The sequence below is a fragment of the Heloderma suspectum genome, chromosome 8 (genome assembly GCF_057233095.1).
Source record: "Heloderma suspectum isolate Gila_16-S chromosome 8, 16-S_ref, whole genome shotgun sequence".
In the NCBI taxonomy this organism is placed as follows: domain Eukaryota; kingdom Metazoa; phylum Chordata; class Lepidosauria; order Squamata; family Helodermatidae; genus Heloderma; species Heloderma suspectum.
In genome coordinates, this window is record NC_139465.1 from 1,979,182 (window position 1) to 2,002,712 (window position 23,531).

Consider the following 23,531-nt stretch of genomic DNA (forward strand, 5'->3'; position numbering starts at 1 on the left):
GGGGAACCTCTGCAAAGCAGGTTGCACCAGGATGTGCCGAGGTGAGAGCCATGAGGCACCCAAAGTGGTTGCTTCAGTGTCGATCCCTCCATGATGATAACAGCAATGACGGTCATGTGAGGAGGGTTTGGATGTACATATAGGCAGCAATGGATGGAGCAGGAGAATAACCTTTCTCAGCCACAAGATGAAGAGCATCAGAGTGCCACCAAACTGAAAGAGTCAATCGAGAAAACACTGGTGCTCTTTCATTTATTGCTTAACTTTATATACACTTTCCACAAAAATATGAAAGTGGTGAACACAAAATACAAAGACATAAAACAACAATATGATAAACACAATGCGATTATCGGCAATAAAAACACACACTGTACTGTGTGCTACAGACCACAGCTGGCTGGGTCACCCTTCAGGGAGAGCCTGCGTAGAGATGCATGTTAAGAACACGGACACGGAATCATGGGCCCAAGCGACAGGAAGCCAGATTCCGGCTGCACATCAGGAAAAACCTCCTGACTGTGAGAGCAATACGACCACGGAACCGGTGACCTGGGGAGGCGGGGGGCTCTCCCACGCTGGAGGCAGGAGGAGGGGCTGGACAGCCACCTGCCAGGGATGCTCTGGCCTGGGTCCCCGCGCCGAGCGGGACAGGGCTCGACGGCCTTGTAGGCCCCTTCCAGCCCTGCCATTCCACGCTTCTATGACACATCTGAACGGGGGGGGCGCCGACGCCGGCGGGCGAAGGGCTCCCGAGGCGCCGGAGCGCGAGCCCGCTCGGAAGCGCTCGCTCCGGCCACGGCAGGGGGGCGGCGGCGCTGCCGAGGTGACGCGGCCCACGCTCCCCGGGGCCCCCGCGCGCCTGGCCCGGGCCGACCGGCAGCCGGGCGGGACCCTCAGCCGCCGCCGCAGCTCCCGGCCGGCCCGGCCCGGGGACCCGCCGCGGGGCGCTGGACCCGCGCCCGGAGCCCTCGCCGCCGCGGCCGTGCGGGGACGACGGTCGCCGCGGGCCAGCGCCTCCGCAGCGCGGCGCCGAGCCCGGCGAGCGCCGCGCCGCGCCGCGCCCCGCCCCTCGGAGAGAGGCGCCGGCCGCAGCGCGGCGGCGGCGTCACTTCCGGCGCGCCCCGACGGGCTGGATGGCGTGCGAGCGCGGGGGCGGGGCGAGCCGCGCTGCCCGCCGCGGAGCGCCCCCGGCGATGGCGGCGGCCGCGGAGGCCCGCGGGAGGACCCTGGAGGAGGCGGCGAACCGCTGGGCCCTGCTCTTCTACGCCCACCAGGCGCTGCAGGCCTTCCGGGCCGGGCGCAGCCGGGACTTCCGCCAGCTGCGTGACGTCATCTACGGTGGGGCGCGCGGCCGCCGGGCGGAGCGGCGGTGGCGCAGCCTTCGCCGCGCCGCGCGCCTCGGCCTTCCCGGCCTGGGCCCGCGCGCGGGGGGGCAGGACGCGGAGCCGCGGGCTCGAGCGCGGGGAGCCGGACTCCGGCTGGCACCGGGAGACGCTTCCGGGCTGCCGGAGCAGGGCGGCCCCGGGGCCGGGGGGCTCCCCGCGCTGGCGCGTCGGGGCCAGGCTGGGCAGCCGCCTGCCGGGCGGCTCTGGCCTGGGTTCCCGCGCGGGGCCTTGTAGGCCCCTTCCAGCCCCGCTGTCCTGTGACTCTATGAGCTCCCGCCCGCCCCACCCGCAGGGGGTGATGGGAGTTGCGGCCCCTCACCTCTGGAGGCCCCCGGCTTGAGGAAGGCTGACGCGCGGTTTGACGCGCTCCTGCCTGCCTCGGCGGGGGAGGGGAGGGGGGGCGCCCCATGAATTCGGATTGGGAGCGGAGAAAAATGCAGAAGGCGCAACGGGCAACTGAAAGCAACAGAAAACGCTCCCGTGAAGCCAGGGCAGCTCATGAAGCCAAAGACATTTTCTCCCCTCACAAATAAAAAAACGGGGTGGGGGGAGAAGCTCAAATTCCTTCAGAGGGGGCTTGGAAGGGGGCAAAAATGGGTACAATTTGAGAAGGGAAGATTCTCCCCTTCATCCCAGCTTCCTTGGCTCGTGGGAATGCCAGACCAGGCTGTCCAGAGCTCCCCTCTTAAAAAACCTTTTAATGGAGGGAACGTTACAGCATTACATTATACTGTTGAGGGATTTGGCATCAGGCAATGATGTAACACCTTCAGGGAGCGGTACTAAAAAGTTCAACTGCTTCACAATTTATATTCTCGTATGTATGTATAGATGTATTTATTTATTAAAATATTTATGCCCTGTCTTTCTGCCCCACAAAATGGGAGCCCTGGGATGTTTCACAACAATAATTCAAAACACAATAAAAATAACACATGTGCATATGTTTAGACAGTAGTTCCTGGGCTAGTGGGCATATTGAGATGGAGAGGTGGTGACACATCAGTGGCCTGTCTGGGTATTCATTTGCTTGGATCAGCTGGGAGAAGTGCAGTCGAAGATGTGCTGCTGTGTAGCCTGGCCAGATTTTTGTACAGTTGTCCAAATGTTTGGTTCTGCGTTGTGGGCCTCTGACTGTGTCTTGTGTTTCTCCAGCTCTGCTTGCCCGGCCCCTGGCGCTAGAGCAGAGTATTCTTCTTCAGCTGCGGATTATCCAGCTTCTGTCCAGGATCGAAGAGGGTGAGTGTTGAGGCTGTCTTTGCCTGCTTTTACCTTTGGAAATCTGAAACATACAAAGGTTGAAACATACCAGTGCTGTGCCTGCTGGAAGCAAATCACAACCTCTTAAATTGTGCATTTTCTGGTGCTCTGTATGTGTGCATGTTTATGTATATTGCTTACTAACTGGGTAGAAGAAAGGAAATACATGTAGATAAAAATTGGGTGTTGTATTTAAATTTATAAGTTTGTTGTGATTATATTTGGTATTACAAACTAGGTCAAAAGTTAACCTGTAATCGGCCAGACTTCCTATATCCCTGTCAACTTACTTTAAAAAGCCCAAAGGATAATACAAGGAAAAATAATAGAAATAAGAAATAGGAAGAAAGATTATGGGACAAATAGAAGGTAAAAAACCACCCAGGCAATTTGAGGATTATATCTGAATGTTAGCTATGGAAACAGTTTGGTGAGCGGATTCCTAATAGTGCCGAAAGCATTCTGTATGGTATTTTATTTTTATTTATAATTATTATAAAATAATATAATTATATCCGGTGGATCCACAGTTGGCTACAGAATCGGACTCCAAGAGTGCTTATCAATGGGACCTTCTCAAACTGGGGAGAGGTCACGAGTGGGGTACCGCAGGGCTCAGTCCTGGGCCCGGTGCTCTTCAACGTTTTTATGAATGACTTGGAGGAGGAGGTGCAGGGAATGCTGATCCAATTTGCAGATGACACAAAATTGGGCGGGATAGCTAATACTTTGGAAGACGGAAACAAAATTCAAAGTGATCTGGATAGACTGGAGCGCTGGGCAGAAAACAACAGAATGGCATTTAATAGGGACAAATGCCAAGTTCTGCACCTAGGAAAAAGAAACCAAATGCACAGTTACAAGATGGGGGATACGTGGCTCAACCACATGACAAGCGAGAAGGATCTTGGAATTGTTGTCGATCACAAGCTGAATATGAGCCAACAAGGTGATGTGGCTGCAAAAAAGGCCAATGCTCTTTTGGGCTGCATTAATAGAAGCATCGCTTCCAAATCCCGGGAAGTACTAGTTCCCCTCTACTCAGCACTGGTTAGGCCTCATCTGGAGTACTGTGTCCAGTTCTGGGCACCACACTTTAAGAAGGATGCAGACAAACTGGAGAGGGTTCAGAGGAGGGCAACAAAGATGATCAGGGGACTGGAAACAAAGCCCTATGAAGAGAGACTGAAAGAACTGGGCATGTTTAGCCTTGAGAAGAGAAGACCGAGGGGAGATATGATAGCACTCTTCAAGTACTTGAAAGGTTGTCCCAGAGAGGAAGGCCAGGATCTCTTCTTGATCATCCCAGAGTGCAGGACACGGAATAATGGGCTCAAGTGACAGGAAGCCAGATTCTGGCTGAACATCAGGAAAAACTTCCAGAGTGTCAGAGCAATACGACAATGGAACATATTACCTGGGGAGGTGGTGGGCTCTCCCACACTGGAGGCCTTCAAGACGAGGCTGGACAGCCATTTGTCAGGGATGCTCTGACTTGGATTCCTGCATTGAGCAGGGGGTTGGACTCGATGGCCTTGTAGGCCCCTTCCAACCCTACTATTCTATGATTCTATGATATTAAATATTATTTATTTCATTTCTATACTGCCCAAAAGCTGAAGCTGTCTGGGTGGTTCACAGAAATTAAAACCACAAAGCGCAGCATAAAACAATATAAAATATGAAAGCTTAAAACCACAATATAACAGTACAACCAGAATAAAACCTAGCAGCAATGCAGAGATTTAAAATACAGATTTAAAACGCCAAAGCTAGAAGACTAGGAAAGTAAAGTGCTAAAATACTGAGAGAATAAAAAGGTGTTCACATGGTATGTTTTGTTTCTTGTTTATGCTGGGCTGTAACATGTTTTCCACCCATAGCTGAAGCATGGCTCTATGCTTCCTCTGTGTAAAATCCATTTGTGTGTTTGTGTGCATGTATAGATATATTATATTTTAGTGGTAATAGGAATTATTTATTTGTATTGTAGACTGGACCATTGATACAGAGACTGAGCAAACACCTCTTGAATGCGCACTTGTTCTTCTGGAGAAGATGAAAAATGAAGTGAACATAGATACGAACATAATAGAGGAAATAAGAACAAAAATAAAGGAAGCTGTAAGGGTTAACACTTCCCTTTCTGTAGACATTAATTATTGATTCTCAGATTACTCACAAAGAATGAGGACAGCTGTCTTTTTAGGTATTTGTGTTGCTTTGGTTTCAAAAGACTATGCATCTGAAAAAGATTTGATTTGGGCTCTAATTCAAAGCCCAGGGTTATCTTTTCCATTTTTCTCGATTTGTAAATAAGTTCACAAAACCCCACTAAAACAACTGAAGGGGGAAATATTTGAGTACTTTTTTTCTGTTTACCTTGACGTAACAGCTGCTTGGCCCAAAGTAACAGATAATTTCTGAGCATGAGCAAGGTGTCTCTTTTTAACCCACAGTAAACCTAGGAGGGAGCCTTGCATAGGCCTCAAATTCATACCAAAGCAATTTCCCCCTGAAGGTAGCTGCATGCTTCCACAAAGACCTAATTAGGGTTAATTTCCCACCTTTTCCTATGAACCAGGCCAAGGAAGATCAACAGAGGCAGAGCACAGACAGCCTGCAGACTCCTTAGCTTAATTTACTGGGGCTTGGTTAGCTGTGAAAAAGATCCAAGCTGCAGAACAATTTGCAAAGAATTTGCTTGAGGCTTCTGGGTCAGCTATTTGATAGGAGTTCAATCTGCGCCTAACTGATAGTGTTCATTAGACTCCCCCCCACCCCTTATTTTTAAAAGGCTAGGTTGGATGTGGAATGTGCTGCAGATCAGGAGCTCTGAATCACACACACCCTTGGTTGCCTGGGGACCAGTTTCTAGTTGGCCTCCCTGTTAATGACAATTCTGGTTTAAAACCTTGAAATCGAATTTCGCTCATTCTTTAGGATTAAACTATCCTAATCTGGAGAACGGTAGTATTTTTTAAAAAACTAGGTTTGATCATAACAGTATCTGTGCCTGAGCATTAGGGCTTAGGAAAGGGAATACTGGTGCTAGTTTGGAAAACTCTGGCATTAGGCTGATACTGCAGCAGCATTTCATCAGCTTCTTAAACAGAGATGCCAGCCCAGGTGCTTAGCATGTGGTGGGCCTAGCATAAGGATGAGCTTCCCCATGGAGTTTGCGATATAAAATGAACATAAGCTGCCTTGCGCTGGCTCAGACCACTGGCCCAGGTAGCCCTGTACTGCTCATTCTGGCAGTGGCTCTCTGAGGGCTGAGGCAGAGGGGGGCCTTTCCCAGTGCTGCTGAAATGAACAATGCCAGGGATTCAGTCTGGGGCCACCTCCAAAGCCTGTGCTCTGTTGCTGAGCTGTGGCTGCTCCAGGATCTCTCAGCAGGCCTATGGAGAACACTCTCTGGCTGGGAGTCGCTTGAAACCGATCTGGAACAGTATCTTCTTGGGTTAGGAAGATCCACAGAAAGTCTTCCTTGTGAACTCTTCTCTCATTTGTCTGCTCCAGGCTGTTATCACCTGCATTAAGAACAAAGAATATGAACAAGCCAAGAAAATCTTGAAGAAATACATGTCAAAGGACCCCAGCACCCAGGTGAGTTTGGAGGAGGTAAGATTCCATCCTGGCATGAGTAGGAAACAGGCCTATCATGGGTTTCAATAAATGCGATAAATAAATAATTCTTTTCCTGGGTCAGAAGCATATGGCGTTCTTTAGTTGTCTTTATGTTATGTTTTAATGAAGATTTTGTTTTTAATCTGGATTTTATTGTTAGCTGCCTTGGGCTCCATTTTTTTGGCAGAAAGTGAGGATATGAATTGAATAAACAATAGCTTGTCTTTCTTTCACCCTCAAACGCAGTACATCTCGGATGCCTTGGGGATTACTATCCTCCTTACTCACTGGAGACACATATTGTGAGGGATTTGTGCCCCTTATCCCTTGCAGGCATTCTTTCCAGGCATTTGTGATATTACCTAGAGTGCTCACATGGTTTGGTAGTGGTGTTTTGTTTGAAGTTCTCTAAGCTGTGAAAACTTCTTCCCCCACCCATTCACCTGCACGTGCTCAAAACCTTTTTTCCCTAGAAAATGAGAATGTTGTTGCAAAGCATCATCCGGGAGAGGAACTTCTCTCATCCAACCATCTGGAATTTCTCATATAAGGCCTTCCAGCAGAGGATACTTCTGTTTTTCGAAGGCTACTTGGATGATTCTGAACCCCTTCTCTTAGTGGTAGGTGTTCATCTTGTGTGTGGCATTCAGCCGCCACGGCTTGAGTGGGATGCACCATGTTGGTGGAGCACTTTAATATCTCGTAAATGGGTGGGTAGTAGTGGGTGGTGGGTCCTCCTTCACTGGAGGACTTGAAATAGAGGCTAGACAGGGGCCTGGATTAGATGATCCCTTCCCATTCTGTGATTAAATAAACTAGTGCGACATCTGCAGCTGAAAACGGGGAGGGGGGTCCCCAGAAAGACTTTTGTGTTTGGGCTGCGTTTTAGGGGTGGAGAAAGATACCTTAATGCAGAACAGCCCCTACCCCAGAGGTCACATTTGGTGTACATAATTCAAAAAAGTGAATAAAGCAGAGGAACATTTTGGTCACTGTTCTTCCCCCTTATTTAAGATGGCAAAAAAGAATTCAGCGGATAAGATGGAGACCAGGCTCAATCCAGTGGGAACAGCTAGTGAGGAGATGATGGTTTCAGAGCCTGTGGAAGAACCCCCTGAAATGGCAGGAGCAGCAGACACTGAATCCGTGGGAAGTTCAAATGAGACGCGGGTATTGCTCAGACCTGAAGGAGGAAGGGCTGATGATCAGAGGGAAGAAAGGTCGACTGTTTCGGAGGGGGGCAGCGAGACAACTGCAAGGCCTTTGCCAACAGCAGGGGCAAGCAAAGAGGAAGCCGTTTTGGAATGTGCGGAGGTGGCTGGTGAGAGCATGACCACTCCAGATGTTGCTGGAGAAGCCAGTGGGAGGGCAGAGCCTGCTACGGTTGCCATGGCCTCTGTGTCGGTGGCTTCCAAGGACTCAGACAGGTAAATAGCCTGGGGTGTGTTACAGTTTCCAACTCCCTGTGGTGAGTGATGTGAAGGGTGCCCGTCTTGGGCAGCTGATGCCTGGGCCCCTCCCGCCCCTTTGCTGCTTTCAGCAGGACACAGTTGCCTTCCCGTACTTCCAGTCATGATCACTTCTCTGCACACTGCGCCCGTTGGCACAGGAGCAAGGGCTTAGTGTGTCAAAACAGCCATTTTTTAAGCTGGGAAACACTAAGTGGCTCGCTTGGTAGTTCATTTCGGACCCTGGCCCGTTTACATTCCACATTTACATACACTCAATCAAAATTGCCAAGAAAGAACTGACATGACAACAGCGCCTAACATGCATCTGGCCTAAGAGAGCATCTTATCAGCTCCTCCAGAATTATCTTGGGCAAGGGCACAGGCAAGTCACTGCCAGGTTTTTGAGACTCATTTTTGGCAGTCAGTCCCTCCCTCCTGGTACAGTTGGCAGAGTGGTTTGCTTTGGTTCAGACTAGGGTGGTCAAGGTTTTTAAGTTTGCTAGTAAGGTTTAGTGTAACCAGAGTTGCAAGACTGACAGTCCGTGCTGCCTCACAAGAACATTAGAAGAGCCGTGCTGGATCGGCCCAAGGGTCCATCCAGTTCAGCATTCAGTTCATAGAATCATAGAATAGTAGGGTTGGAAGGGGCCTACAAGGCCATCGAGTCCAACCCCCTGCTCAATGCAGGAATCCAAGTCAGAGCATCCCTGACAAATGGCTGTCCAGCCTCCTCTTGAAGGCCTCCAGTGTGGGAGAGCCCACCACCTCCCCAGGTAATTGGTTCCATTGTCATATTGCTCTGACACTCAGGAAGTTTTTCCTGATGTTCAGCCGGAATCTGGCTTCCTGTCACTTGAGCCCATTATTCCGTGTCCTGCACTCTGGGATGATCAAGAAGAGATCCTGGCCTTCTTCTCTGTGACAACCTTTCAAGTACTTGAAGAGTGCTATCATATCTCCCCTCAGTCTTCTCTTCTCAAGGCTAAACAGGCCCAGTTCTTTCAGTCTCTCTTCATAGGGCTTTGTTTCCAGTCCCCTGATCATCTTTGTTGCCCTCCTCTGAACCCTCTCCAGTTTGTCTGCATCCTTCTTAAAGTGTGGTGCCCAGAACTGGACACAGTACTCCAGATGAGGCCTAACCAATGCTGAGTAGAGGGGAACTAGTACTTCCCGGGATTTGGAAGCTGAATAGCATTGGCCTTTTTTGCAGCCACATCACATTGTTGGCTCATATTCAGCTTGTGATCGACAACAGTTCCAAGATCTTTCTCACTTGTAGTGTTGTTGAGCCACGTATCCCTCATCTTGTAACTTTGCATTTGGTTTCTTTTTCCTAGGTGTAGAACTTGGCATTGATCCCTATTCAATGTCATTCTGTTGTTTTCTGCCCAGCGCTCCAGTCTATCCAGATCACTTTGAATTTTGTTTCTGTCTTCCAAAGTATTAGCTATCCCGCCCAATTTTGTGTCATCTGCAAATTGGATCAGCATTCCCTGCACCTCCTCCTCCAAGTCATTCATAACAATGTTGAAGAGCACTGGGCCCAGGACTGAGCCCTGCGGTACCCCACTCGTTACCTCTCCCCAGTTTGAGAAGGTCCCATTGATAAGCACTCTTTGAGTCCGATTCTGTAGCCAACTGTGGATCCACCGGATCGTTGTTTCATCTCGCCCACTTTGAGCTCGTTTGCTCATCAGGAGATCATGGGGCACTTTGTCGAAAGCTTTGCTGAAGTTGAAGTATATGATGTCTACAGCATTCCCACGGTCTACAAGGGAGGTTACTTGATCAAAAAATGAGATCAGATTTGTCTGGCAGGACTTGCTTTTGACAAATCCATGTTGGCTTCAAGTAATCACGGCATTGTTTTCAAGGTGCTTCCAGATGGATTGCTTTATGATCTGCTCCAGAGTTTTCCCAGGGATTGATGTCAGACTGACTGGTCTGTAGTTCCCAGGTTCCTCCTTTTTACCCTTTTTGAAGATAGGGACAACGTTAGCCCTCCTCCCGTCATCTGGCACTTCCCCCGTCCTCCATGATTTCTCAAAGAGAATAGACAGCGGTTCTGAGAGTTCTTCTGCCAGTTCCTTTATTACTCTAGGATGCAGTTCATCTGGCCCTGGAGATTTGAACTCATTCAAAGGAATTAGGTGTTCCTTGACCATATGCCTGTCGATCTCAAGCTGCAATCCTGCCCCTTCAGCCTGTACTTCGCCTTTGCCAGGGGGGGTCATAGACCCTCTTTTGGGAGAAGACTGAGCCAAAGTAGGAATAGAGCACCTCTGCCTTTTCTTTGTCATCTGTTATCATTTTTCCATCCTTATTGAATAGCTGAACCACCATTTCTTTCCTCTGCCTTTTACTATGCACGTAGCTGAAGAAAGCCTTTTTGTCGTTTTTAGCATCCCTTGCTAACCTCAGCTTATTCTCAGCTGTAGCCTTCCTGACGCCATCCCTGCAATTCTGTGCTACCTGCCTGTACTCTTCCTTTGTTCACATAGTGCCCAAGCAGCTGCCCACAGGAAACCCCCAAGGAGGACATGAGTGCAACAGCACCCTCCCACCCATGTTCCCCAGCAACTGGTGTACATAGGCACACTGCCTCTGATACTGGAGGTAGCACATAGCCATCTGGACTAGTAGATATGGATAGCCTTCTCCTGCAGGGATTTGTCTAACCACCTTTTAAAGCCATCCAAATTGGTGGCCATCGCTATGTCTTGTAGTGAATTACATAGTTTAACTATGCGCTCTGTGAAGAATTGCTGGGGAGGAAAGAGCCCCCATCTCTTTCCTCCCCACCATTTCCATCCAAGTCCCACCCTGCCACGATACTTTCCTGTTTTCCCACTGGCTCTTGCCAGTATCATTTCTCCTTCCAGCTGCCACACTTCCTGGCTCCCAGGCTGCTGCTTGCCCTGTCCGTCCGTCCGTCCTTCCTTCCGTCCTTCCTTCCCAAGCGACCTGCCAGTGCTGCTGGGCTCCTCCCTCATTTGGCACAACAGCGACTTTTTCCTGCCACTGCCTCCTTCCCCCTCTGTCCCACTCTGAGTTTGGGGAACATCTCCCTTGCACCCTTAGCACACACATGTACTCTGGGGATGCACTTTTAAAACCAAATGCACAACCCTCTGTCAATCCCATTGAGTGAAGCCTGGCTTTGCTGTGGGAGAGAGAGAACCACAAGGGACAATATCTGCCATTTGAGGCCAAGCATTTTAAATCTGACACAAGAGAGGCCTTGGGTTGTGGTAAAGTATAGATATTTGACAGACTGCAAAACAGTATGGACATCTAGAGCCCAATCCAACGAAAAGTAAAATTACTTAAAGTTGCAATCCTATATACAATTACCTGAGAGTATGTTTCACTGAAAACAGTGAGACTTACTTCTGAGTAGATATGTATAGGATTGTTCTATAAGTTCTCTTGCCTTCAGAGGGAGAGAGTTATTTATGTGCTTCCTCCACTGTAGAAATTAAACAGTGGGACCTGTATGTGTGTAACGTTGGCTGGATGGTGTCCCAACATGTTGTTGATGCCCAGTTACCACCAGCCTCTGCTTTTAGAAAGTTCTGGCCATTTAGTTTTTGAGTAAGTGATCCTGCCCTAGTGTCCTTGCCCTGTAGAAATACATTAATTTCAAAATTATGGCCCTTTGTTGTATAAAGATTCTATTTAGTTGCAAACAAATCTATTCTAATTGTTAGAGCAACCAATTAGTATGCATGCATGTTCATGAAATACATGAATTACATAACATGAAAATTGATTTAAATCAATAAGTGTGTGTGTGTGTGAGTGTGGGGGGGGGGGAGATTTAAACCATAATTCAAGTTGCCTTAATTTAGAACAATCCACTAAACCTTCAGAACTGTCTGTCAGTAACTTTCAGAAGCAGATCTGTGTTCGTTTGCTGCAACAAGAGGATGGAGTCCTGTGTCCCGTTATAGATTGACTAATTCTTTGGTAGCAGGAGCTAAATAGATTGACAAAGGACTGGAACAGTAGCGGCATTTCTGTTGTTTAGACTGTGGCTTGGGTCTCTGAGAGGTCTTCCCATATGCTAGAGACTTTGGAGATTGGGTTCGCATGAAGTGACTAAATGCTTTTACCTGACTGGATGTGTCTTGCTCTGGATGGTGGACGGCAGCCTCCCTTGCCATTCCATCCAACTCAGAAGCTCCAGAAGTGGCTCCACCAGGGAGGTCGCCTGGGCTGTTCTAGTTCTGTTTCTTGGGTGCTTTTAATTGTTTTCTGACGGAGGAAGAGGAGTCCGTGCTGGGATAGTTTGCTGCGAAGGGAGTGGCAGAGAGCCCTGCCTAGGCCATTTGTGAGACGTGCATCAGCAACCCTTGTGACACAGCTGGGGTTGCTTTGTTTCGTAGGTGCCTGCCCAAGCGGCCTGCCTCCCACAGGCTTTCTGCTCTGAGAGAAGCTTTCAAGACCCTCTCTGACTCCTCAGTCCCTGATGAAGTGTTTTCGAAACTGGACGAGACAGACTGGACTTGCCCCAAGCCCCCTTCGGCTTCTGCAGCCCACAGAGCCAAGCGCCGGAGGGAAGACACAGTGGCAGAGGAAGAGGAGGAGGCTTTGGGGTCCCAGCATTTCTTGTGGAAAGCGAAGGGCGGGCCGACCATTAGCAGCATGATCATGGGGCCGCAGAGGGAGCGCTGTGGGGACCCGTCTCCCAGCCGCGTTTTCTCCAAGAAGCCAGTGGTGACAGTGGCTGTCCAGCCAGCGAGACCCCAAAGACCTGCCGAGCCGGTGGGCCCCCCGTTCCTCAGGTATGGGAGGATGGCTGCTTCCGCAGCTGCTTTTTTGGCTTCTTTTTAAGCTGGCCTTGGGCAGTGATTCAGAGGGAGAGCTGTGAGCTGGAAGAACCCATTCAGATCTCACATCCACAGGGGATGAATTGGGTGGCCTTAGCCCAGGCTTCCCCACACCATTGCCCTTGAATGTGTGGGACTGCAATGCCCATCGCCCCCAGCCAGCATGCCTTCCCCAACCTGCATTGGCCGTGCTGGCTGAGAATGTTGGAAGTTGTAATCCAACACCCCCGGAGAGTGCCAGATTGGGGATGGCCACCGTGGCCATTCCTTTGTCAATGCCTATAAAATGGGGTTGCCACTACTGGCCCACCGTTCAGGAGGCTGGTCAAGGTCACTGGATGAATCCACTTCAGAAGTCCCTGGAGCACGTAGTGGTACGTAGTCCCCCTGCCCCTGTGTATTTAATGGATCCATCTGTGATTCTGGCCATGAAATTAATGGATGCAGGCCAGTCTGTCCCCCTCCCCCCTCGGATGTGGTTCTTGGCTCCTTTCCTTGACAGAGCAAGACGGGGCAAGAATTTGCTCGTCTGAGGTTTTGGGTTTCTCTGCTGCACTCAGGTTATCCATGATGAGAGTGAATTCTTCAGCCCATCACGAAGAGAAGGAGGTGTGGAGTGATGAGGAGGAGCTCTTCTTGGACCAGAGTAAGCGGGGGCGGGTGGGTGTGCCTGCTCGTGGGCCCTCTGTCTCTGGTTTGTGGTGCTCTGCGCGCTCGAAGTCTCTTGGGCCTCTATTGCGACAACACAGTATCTCCTCTGGATAGACCCCAGCAGCAAAACTGCCAGATTGCTGAGGCTCCCCTTGGTTGGGGGTACAAATACCATCGGCCAGGACTGTCGAGCTGCGGCTCATGGGCCACTGTGTAGAACTGATGGCAGCTGTGGCACGGAGAGCAGGGCCAGGCCAAACTCCCAAGCAGCCCAGGCAGTTACATGGGGCCCCAGCAAAGCAGCCTCCTCACCATCACCAGGGAATCTGAGGGCCCAGCTCTTGGTCGCACAGAGCAGCGACATGTTCCCACACTCAAAAGATCAGCTTGTTATCCCTTGAATTGCAAGGGAGAGTGAGAGCATTATGCCAGGCCTGGCGTGGGGGGCCGTGGGGTGCTTGGCTGTAGCTCCACCTCTTCACTGCAAGCACCTGCGCTGTTCAGCGGCCGGGCCCTGGTGCAGCACTGGCAGGGCCACCCCTCCAGCCGCCCCCAGACGGCTCTGTCCCCTTCCCCTGGACACCCCCCCTTCCCCAGTGGTTTGGTGGTTTCCCAGCTCCGGTGCCGCTCCCTCCCACCCCATTCTGAAGGGTTGCGGTGGCTCTCTGAAGAAGAGCCTGAAGTGCAATAGACTGCAAGTTTGGCCCTGCCCCCTTTGTCTTTGGCCCCACCCACCACTGGGATGTGGCCCCCGAGAGCCTCTCTGGAATTGGATGTGGCCCTTGGGCTGAAAAAGGTTCAACACCCCTGCATGACGCAGTGACATCACCCCGGCATGGGTGGGGCTTGCTGCCAAAGTGGCAGGCAGCGAGCTGCCCAATGGGTGAATTCAAGAGGCTTCTGCCATGAGGAAGGAGACTCACTTAAAGAAAACATTCAAAACCTGGTAGATACCTTAATGAACTGTGCTAGAATTAGCTGGCAACTATGTGTGAATGCAGGTCTGCCAAATACGATGTGTTATGTTACCAAGGGTTCAGGGAAATTTCATCACTGTCATCTTTCACTGGATTTCTAGTGGGGTGCAGTAGTGGTAAAACTTTCCAGCTACTGAGCCAGGGTGGTAGAAGTAACTGGCTCACCAAGTGGTTGCGTGTACCCTGCTGTAAGTTGCTGCTTGGTAAATTGTACTCTGTATTTGTCTTCTGAAAGGAAGAGTCCTGTAGCTATAGTTGTGCCTTCTTGCATCTGCAGAGGGTGAAGCCCCTAATTGAATTGTCTTTCAGAATCGGAAGGGAAAAACAGCACTGACACTTCCATCAGCAGCAGTAAAAAGAAGGTAACGTAGCAACTCCCAGTCTAGGTGGCAAAGGTCTAAACCCCAAACTGATGACTGAGAGGCCTCCCTTGGCAAACCCTTCTTTTCCAAAAGGAAGGCCAGTTGATCCACTAACTATGTAATCCAGGCTGTGATTCCTCTTAACAAGAACACGTGCCAAGTTCCGTCTAGCTGAATTCTATCTGCTACATTGACTGGCAGCAGCTCCAGCGCTTCAGACAGTTTTTTCCGGCCCGACTTGGAGAGGCCGGGATCAGACCTGGGACCTTGTGCATGCAGGCCATGTGCTCGACCACTGAGCTGCGGGCCCTCCCTTAATTATGGGTTAAGGATGCTAGACGAGCCTGAGAAGCCTGGGCAATTTCAGCCATTATTTCTACCATCTTTTGTCAACATGTCATGATTTTTTTTTTTATATTACATATGAACAAACAATGCCTATTTCCCCTCTCCCTCCACCAGCACTCCCAGCCCATTTACCTCCCACTGTCCCTCTCCTATAAGTGTTCATGTTCATGTATATATCTGTAATTCAAAATAAATAAAAATCTCTTCCGTCTGTGATCACCGTTCCAACCACCCCTGAGCGGGAGGCTCCGGTGGGTTAAGTGTCCAGGCATTTCCTGGCTCAAAATCCAAGCTCTCATGACAGCTGCTGCATGACATCAACTATCTGTGGTAATTCTTTGTGCCCAGTGAGTGATGGTTGTGGAAGAACTTTGGAAACCAGACAGATTGTGTGAACAGAATACTGGACTAGATTGGTCTGATCCAGCAGGGCTCTTTTTCTGTTCTAACAAAACTGTTTACGGTGTGAGTTGGAAGGAGACCCACTGGTGGTGCTTCATAGTTGCTCATGAGAGTCTCTGTCCTTTTTTTGTAGAAGTGGACTTCAGAGGAGTCGGACTGGATCAAAGCAGGCGTGAAGAAGTTTGGGGAAGGCAACTGGAAAGCCATTTTCCAAGCATATCCTTTTAAAGAACGTACTGCAGTGATGATCAAGGACCGCTGGCGGACCATGAAGAAGCTGGGACTCGAGTGAGCGCCCAGAGGATCATTGGCGTTAAGCGCATGTGGTCCTAGGTTCCACTGCCACTGTCAGGACAGAACGGCGTCCTCTGCAGACTGTGCTGGGCCAGCACATGCTGTGTCTGAAGATAAGAACATTGCTCAGCTAGCGTTGCAGGAGGCCTCCTTTCCTCCCTGGGAAGGCCTTCGTTAAGAAGCAGCCGCTTGGCTTGGATGTAGTGCTCCCAGTGTGCTCCAGGGCAGGACTGACATGTTCCTAGGTGTTCTCCAGTTCCAGATGAATAGCACCTTTGCTCTCATTGCTGTTCTCCTTGTTACTTTTAGAAAGAGCTTCAGCCAGTGCCTGAAGTTGGTACTGGAGTGAAAGTGGGTCCTCTGAAAGAGGGCCAAAATGTGTACTGTATTCCTTGCTGTCTTGGAAATACAGTGAGCTGAGACATTTCTTTGAGGTTAGTGGCTCTGGCGCTTTGGTTCCATCAAGAGATTTCATCAAATGTTAAGAGTATTCTCTCTAACCTAGCGGTACAGGAGATGAGCATTGCCCATTGGCAGTTTCTGCTTATCTCTCCTTGGGTCCAAAAAGAGACTTGGGCCAAAGTATGTGTGTGTTGCCAAATAAAGCAATTTTGTATCAGCTGTCTACTTGGGTGCCCTTTCTGAGTTTTCTCAGGTGCAAATACCAAGGGGACAAGGATGTCCCCTGTAAAGCCTTCAGTTTCCAAGATCAAAAATGATAGTGACATGACATCCCATCCAAAATAGTGGGATGCTGTTAACGATGGCTGCCTGTGTGGGGGGAGGGTGTGGGGAGGAGTTAATATTGTTTCTGTAGGAGATGCCAGGGTTGTGTTCAACATTACAGGCCTGATTGCTGTGCTCTTTTTTGGCATGGACCATGGATGTTTCCTGCATCAGTTTTATGTGATGGATATTTAATTTGAATGGGCCCTGGGTGTATTCACCTTAAACATTCTCCACATGGAATATTCTTGCAGAACCACTTGGTAGTTTTCTCACAAAAAAAGTATTTTTCACAAGTCCGTCTTGAGCTTCTGTTGTTCTACACAGGCAGAATTTTCTATGGACTTTGGAAATCAGAGGTGGGAACTATTTTATTCACGTGCTGGAATGCCTGGCAAAGGCTGGGGGCGGGGGGTGCCTTTTCATTGGATGCCCTTCTCTTGCCGTCTCTGCCATATTCAGAATAAATCATGCCAATTCAGCGTGTGTGTGTGTAAAACCACCTTCCCCAAGGTTGATGTAAAGCATAGTGTTGGCAATTGTAGTTGTGCATGGAGAATTTCTCCTTGGCTGGCTGACGGGCGAGGTGTGGCAGTTCCATACAGGATGGATGGAGCCAGGCAGCCGCCGCCTCTTACTGCCTGGGGCTTACCTTGCTGTAGGAGTAGCATCATTTGCAAGCACCGAAGGGGTTTCTTCTGTGCTGCTCCTCTTCCCCCACCCGCCCCACTTTCAACGTCTGTGTGTGTGGTGCACTAGCAGACCCAATCACGTGGGCACCCCTATCTTATCACAATTGCTGGAAAAACTCCCTTCTGGAATAATATATGATGTGTCCTTCAACACCAGCTGCTGCAAGCAAGCAGAATTCATGCTGTTGGAGCCCTTTTAAGGACAAGGAGGAAAGAACAAATTCAGCTGTGGTGGGTGGAATGGACGGCAGCAGCTCAAGCAGAACTCTGGCAGAAGGAAGAAAATGTCAGTTATAATAAAAAGCTCTTAAATTGTACAGAGAAACGTCAAAATAGGCTGGGCAGTGTTTGTAAAGACGGGCGTAATGCAAAATGAAGCACTTGGCAGGAAAGAGCTGAACACACAATTTCAGCTCTCCGGTTGAAATTGGGTGGAAGTCTGGGGCTTAGAAGCGGTTGTGAATGAGTCCCAGTGCCAGAAGTGTGGCTTGCCCACCCACTAGCACAGCATTATTTGTTACATGTATATCCTGCTTTACTTCCAAGGAGGCCAAGGTGGCATACGTGATCCTCGCAACAGCCTTGTGACCGTTAGGTTGAGAGTCGGCCACGGCCCCAAGTCACCCACTGAGCTTCACGGCCAAGTGAGCCCTACAACCCGGGTCCCCCACTGCCAGTCTAGCGCTCCAACCACTACACCGCACTGGCTCTCACGGCTTGGATTCTTCTGCACTTCCTGCTGGCGGGTGACCTTCCTGTATCCTATTCTTGCTCCAGCTTTATGAAGCTCAGCCTCTTCATGTCGGCTTCGGCCGAGATTGTGGTGCAGCACTTAAGAGTGTTAGTGGCTAGGACTGAGGGACAGCCACATTTGGAGCTCACTTGGTGACCTGGGGCCCATCTCTCTCATCAGCTTCATAGACCTCCCAGGGTGGTTGTGAGGACAAAATGGAGGGGGAATTGTGTGCGCCACCTTGAGTTCCTTGCAGGAAGGCAGGGATGTAAATCATTTAAACCTTACATTAAATCTTGGCCTCTCTGGTTCTGTACAGTGCCTAGTACCCTGCTGAGGCTGAAAAACTGCTGGGCCCTGGAAGGGAATGCGTGACACTGAGCTCAGCCTCAGTGTCCTTCCAGTGCCAAACATTTCCTTGAGGAACTAGACTTGATCTAGCAGTGAGCGGAACGAACGCTGGGCAGGAGCAGGTCGGTTAATGATTACCCCTCCCGCCCAGCATGCTGGGCTCCAGCGGCAGCACTGCCCCAGCCCAGCTGGCACTGCCCTGGCAACATGTTTGCACTGCTCCCTGTGGCTGCAATTGTGGGCTTGCTGGGGGGGCTGGCACTAGCGGGATCCCCCAGGACTGAGCCGCTGAGCGACTCCACTGATGCTGCACTCTCCGGTGGGGCAGTTCAGCATGACTTTGCCATTGTCATCCCTGCGGGCGGCATTGAGTGCTTCTGGCAAGATGCATATCAGAATGGGCAATTCTTCTTCAGCTATGAGGTGGGTGTCTGAGGGGGTGGAAATGGCCAGGCCGCTCTGAAGTCATGGAAGCTGCCAGGGCCCAGGTAGCCCTGATGGTTCCTCACCTTCTAGCAGTGCAGTGCAGTGATTAGAATTGGACTGGGAAGATCCGGGTTCTAGTCCCCACTTGGCCATGAAGCTCACTGGGTGATTTTGTGCCAGTCACTAACTCTCAGCCTAACCTACCTCACAGTGTTGTGAGGATAAAATGGAGAGGAGGACCACGTAAGCCGCCTTGGGTTTCTTGCAAGAGGAAAAAGGGTAAGATATAAATGCAATAATGAATGAATAAAAAACAAATAGCACAGACTGCAGGAATGCTTCTTTCTCCTTTCCCTGGGGTGAGTGATTTCACTCTCAATGATCAAGCTAGACTGTTTTATTGCCCATTAAAGAACTTTCTCCAGTGTTAACTCCTGGACACAGTCATATATATCCACAGCTGGTGGTATCAGTCAGGTCTTGGCAAAGATCTGTATGTCTGTGGGGGAGTGGAAGACCCTCAACTAGCTGTTCACAGGCCAAGGTTTCAGTTGCATTTTTTTTCCTGAACTCCACTTGTGAGATTTTGGCTGAATTAGTCATTTTGCTTCCCATCTGGAAAACAGGATTAACTAACCTCAAAGTGGTTAACAACAGAGATGGTAAAGCATTTTTTGAAATTAAGGGTGCAATCCTATGCACGTTTAGACAGAAAATGCTGGGAGCCGTAGGACTTTGTTTTCTGTCTAAGCATGTATAGGATTGCACTCTAAATGTTTTCTAAATTGCAGGGGAAATGGTATTTTTCATGGGACGGTGTGTGAGAGGTTGCACATTTTTGCTTTTCACAAGACTGCCATTTAGCCCTACTGAAGATCCTGTACAGCAATCTTGGCCGATAGATTACAACAGGGCATGGCCGTATTCATTAGACCAGACCAGGTGGGATTTATTAAAAATAGACAGGGGGCTGATAATCTTAGATTAGTTGTTGATCTAGTTGCTTTAAACTCTGAAAGAACTGAGCAGGCAACCATCATTTCTTTGAATGCAGAAAAGGCCTTTGACAAAATTCACTGGAAATTTACTTTTATATTTGACTAATTTTGGTTTTCCTATACAGTTTTTGAAATGGGTTAAAAACTTATACTCAGCTTCTAGAGCAATAGTAACAAAGGTTTATTCTCAGCTTTTTTTTTACTTGGGCGGGGCACCAGACAAGGTTGTCCACTTTCTCCATTGATACTCAATTTATGTTTGGAACCCCTGGCATGTGCTATTAGACAAAATAATCGTAGTCATGGATTTGTCCATCTTGGTTTAGAATGTAAAATTTGCTTTTATGCAGAGGATTTTTTGTTGTTTATCTCGAGACTGCAGTCGTCTGTTCCAGCTTTGATGAAACTGATTAATACCTTTGGTGAACTGTCCAGCTATTCAATTAATTGGTCAATCATAGAATAGTAGGGTTGGAAGGGGCCTATAAGACTATCGAGTCCAACCCCCATTTTAGGTCTTATAGATCAAGGTCAGAAATAATGCTGTTTGGAGATAGGGTATACTCTAGTGTATTAGCCAAGTGGCAGTTTTGAGGGTGCCCGGGGTTCCCATAGCACCAGAATAGTAACCTTCCATCTTCCTTGGGTCTGTCAGTACAAGGAACTTTGAGGCTGCCGCCCGTGGCTGCTTATCTTAGGTACTAGGTACAGAATTAGGAGCCGTCCAGTTCTCTTTATCTTAAACCCTTGACTTCTAAGCCTGTGTTAGCAAACTCCTGCCTCAAGGGAGGGTCAAGTTTAACACCTCAACAGCCACCTGCCCACAGAACACTGTCCCAGTACTTGCATGTGGGGGTGGGGTGGGGGGAAGCCACATAGGCAAGTTTACTCTTTTGGCTCCGCATCCCCATCTGTAAGCTAGATTACTACAAAGGTGAACAAGACAGCTTACATGTGGGTCCAGATGCTGGAGATGTCAGCTAGCTAGGGCTGGTCTTTAACACTGGCTGCCTTATTCTAGCTTAAGCAGAAAAGCATTCATTTTTGTAAAACTTGCCTAGAAACGAGGACCCAAAACGTGGCTTCCCTGGGCCAGTTGCTGCACATAAGCTGGCCAGCTCTGAAAGCAGGAGGGAAGCCACTTATATACATTCCTCATCTGCACTAGGAAGATAGAACAGTGGTTCCGGCCTCCGCATCTGCCAGTAGAGGTCTGTAGGGAAGCAGCTGTGCTTCCAGCATGTGGCCCATTGCAGTAAAAGCTTGCTCACCAAATGGCTTTGTCTAAATCAGCCCTCCCCAACCTGGGTGCCCACCAGATGCGTGGGCCAGCAACCTCCATCATCCCCGAACTCCAGTGCTCTGGATGCAGCCATGATCTGCCTCCCCCATGAATGAGGACGAATGTGCGAGACAGTGAGTGGTGTCTGTGTGAGAGAGAGCAGGGTGGGTGTGCCCAACGCACCAAGGCTCACAGGGGCAAAAATATGGCCCACCCCTGCTCTGAAGCTCGCTCTCCGAGATTGCTCCTTTTGCAAGGACTCTTGCTATCTCAGAGGGGAATACCTCCATTGCCCACAGAAGCAAAGGCAGCAGCTGAACCAAGGGCTCCGTTCTGCTTCTATAGTTGCACAGACCTGCTTCTGGCTCCTAAGAAACCCAAAACAAGCAACTGGCATGTATACCAGTCATAGCGTCAGCAACTGAACCAGAAAGAAAACTTCTCCTGCTTCTTGTTCTATTCGGTATCTTTTGGTTTCAGGTGCAGTGGACAGCAGGGATTGGCCATGACAGACACATCCTGGCTACCGCAAATGATCCCAGCGGCATTCACCTTGGCACCTCCCAGGATGTGCGGGGACAAATCAACTTCCAAGCCAAGGAGACAGGTACCTAACCCCCTTGGCTGGGCTCTGCCACCAGCCACCTCTGGAGTACTTTCTAAATGCCCAGCTGCAGCCTGCAGGCAAAATATACAATCCCAAAAATGCAGCTTGCAAGTCTCCTGTGAAAACAACTCCATCCCCTTGTGAAGTGCTGGGCTTCAAAATGGAGAATCCTTGTTGAGCTATGCAGCTCACAGGATGGCACATTTCAGCCTAATGTAGTGCCAAAGTGGTGAAAATAGCAAACTTTTAAAAAGAAAACACGATTGAGTGCTCTCTGCACTACTTGACGGGTCAGACCGAGACTTTGTCAACTCAATGGGGCAAGTTAGTCATGACTGAAGTCCCATTGATTCCAGTGGGTTTACTCTACGTATGGATCCAACCCAATGTCACTAAGTAAAGTTGAAAATAGAGATTAAGCTGATGCACATTTAAATCATAATCTCCTTTCCCCGCACTCTTTAATCTCTTATTTTTCCTTACTTGAGGGATGGAGAGCAGCTAGAGTCTCAGGAAAAATGGTCCCTGTTCATAATGTGATGTTTGCATAAGAGCAGATGCCAACTTTGTGTTCCAAAGGGCAAGCAAGCAAGTGCAGCCTGAGCCACGGCGAGCAACCAGAGGCCCTCCTGACCTTGGGCAGAAACCCCCATCATGCATCACCATTGGCTATTCTGGCTGGGGCTGACAGGAGGTGCAGTCCAGTAACACCTTGAGGACCACCAGTTGCTCGCCCCTGCCCGAAACAGCTTGAGAGAGGCGTGATCAGTCTCTCTGTTACAGGCCCGGAGTGCTGTGCCTACATCCTGCGCCAGCCTTCCCCACCCAGGTGCGCTGGACGTGCTGGCTGGGCATGCTGGGGGTTGGACTCGATGGACTTGTAGGCCCCTTCCAACCCTACTATTCTCTGATTCTATGATTCAGTCCGGCACATCAGCTGGGGAAGGGTGCCCTGCCCCAACAGGACCTGGCAGCACTGTGGTGGAGAAACCTCTGAAGCCAGGTACAATCCTGACTCTTCCTTGCAGGCTACTACCAGTTGTGCCTGAGCAATCGGTACAACCAGTTTGGAGCTGTACAGGTTCGTCTCAGCTTTGGGGTCTTCTACAGGGACTTCAGCCTACAAAGCCTAGAACTTGAGAGGAAGAAACTCAATGACACACTGGCGGCAATCGAGGTAACAATGAATAAATGGCAAAAATAAACAAACGTGCAGGTAGTGATAACACTGGCAGCCGTTTAGAAAACCAGCAGAGTCTGGGGAAAAAATGGGACAGAGTCACACCAGATGCAGCCAAGAATTGTTTTCTGGGCCCATCGTCTGGTCCCAAGGGTTAGGAAGAGGGACAGTAGTTCCTCTCAGTCCCCAACTCAGAAGCTCAATGCAGGGGCCTCACTGGTTAAATAATAGCAATAGTAATAAATGCAGCCTGTATCCTGTCTGTCCAAAAACCACCATGGGCAAGTGCTGAGCCACGAGACTGAAGAGCTCTTTCCTCCCTTGCCCTGTCTGGAACAGGTGAGCACCACCAAGCTGCTGATCCACATCTTCCATATGTGGCGCTACTACAACTTTGCTCGGATGAGAAGTGCGGCAGATTACTTCCTTCTCCAGTCCAACCACAACTACGTGAACTGGTGGTCAGCAGCCCAGAGCGTCGCTATTGTTCTCTCGGGTGTTCTTCAGCTCTACTTTCTGAAGCGCCTCTTTACCACGCAGCCCACCACGGCCACCAGCAAGCCACGGTGCTAAGGCGTTACAAATCCGTTATGGCCAGGAGCCTCATTCCACAGAGGGATGCACGCTTGGCCTTGTCCCCCATCTGGCTTAGCACCTGCCGGCAGTGTTACTGACGGCATTTGCACACGCTGGAGTTGTGTCTTACAGCGGCTCTCAGGGGGCGGGTGTTACTTGAAAGATCCAAGCATCACTGCTGTAAGAGAAGGGGGTGGCATCATCTGCTAGTCACAGGGGGTTGATTTGGAATAAAACTGGCCTAAATAAAAATTACTCATAATGTTGAAGCCCTTTCTGCTGCAACCACAGCATGTATCTGGGATATTTTCACTGACCAAGTTGTACAGCAGGGGTAAAGTTGACAATGTGTGTAACACACGGCT

At 49.7% G+C, this 23,531-nt stretch overlaps 2 protein-coding genes across 3 annotated transcripts; both read left to right on the plus strand.

Moving 5' to 3' along the window:
* Nucleotides 1-1,134: 1,134 nt before the first annotated feature.
* TERF2 (telomeric repeat binding factor 2) lies at nucleotides 1,135-16,222 on the plus strand. 2 transcript variants are annotated; one of them, XM_084812600.1, is made up of 10 exons: nucleotides 1,135-1,341; nucleotides 2,544-2,627; nucleotides 4,642-4,772; nucleotides 6,171-6,257; nucleotides 6,752-6,898; nucleotides 7,293-7,705; nucleotides 12,118-12,516; nucleotides 13,122-13,207; nucleotides 14,499-14,551; nucleotides 15,435-16,222. In XM_084812600.1, exons 1-10 carry the CDS (start codon nucleotides 1,137-1,139, stop codon nucleotides 15,591-15,593), a joined length of 1,764 nt encoding a protein of 587 aa, XP_084668726.1. In that variant the 5' UTR covers nucleotides 1,135-1,136; the 3' UTR covers nucleotides 15,594-16,222. The 2 variants fall into 2 exon arrangements, with proteins under 2 accessions (XP_084668726.1, XP_084668727.1); XM_084812601.1 differs by lacking the exon at nucleotides 1,135-1,341 and adding an exon at nucleotides 1,353-2,209.
* A 2,056-nt stretch (nucleotides 16,223-18,278) lies between these two features.
* TMED6 (transmembrane p24 trafficking protein 6) lies at nucleotides 18,279-23,457 on the plus strand. Its single transcript, XM_084812612.1, has 4 exons — nucleotides 18,279-18,520; nucleotides 21,284-21,410; nucleotides 22,439-22,587; nucleotides 22,930-23,457. The coding sequence occupies exons 1-4, from the start codon at nucleotides 18,305-18,307 to the stop codon at nucleotides 23,161-23,163; spliced, it is 726 nt and encodes a 241-aa protein (XP_084668738.1). The 5' UTR covers nucleotides 18,279-18,304; the 3' UTR covers nucleotides 23,164-23,457.
* Nucleotides 23,458-23,531: the final 74 nt, after the last annotated feature.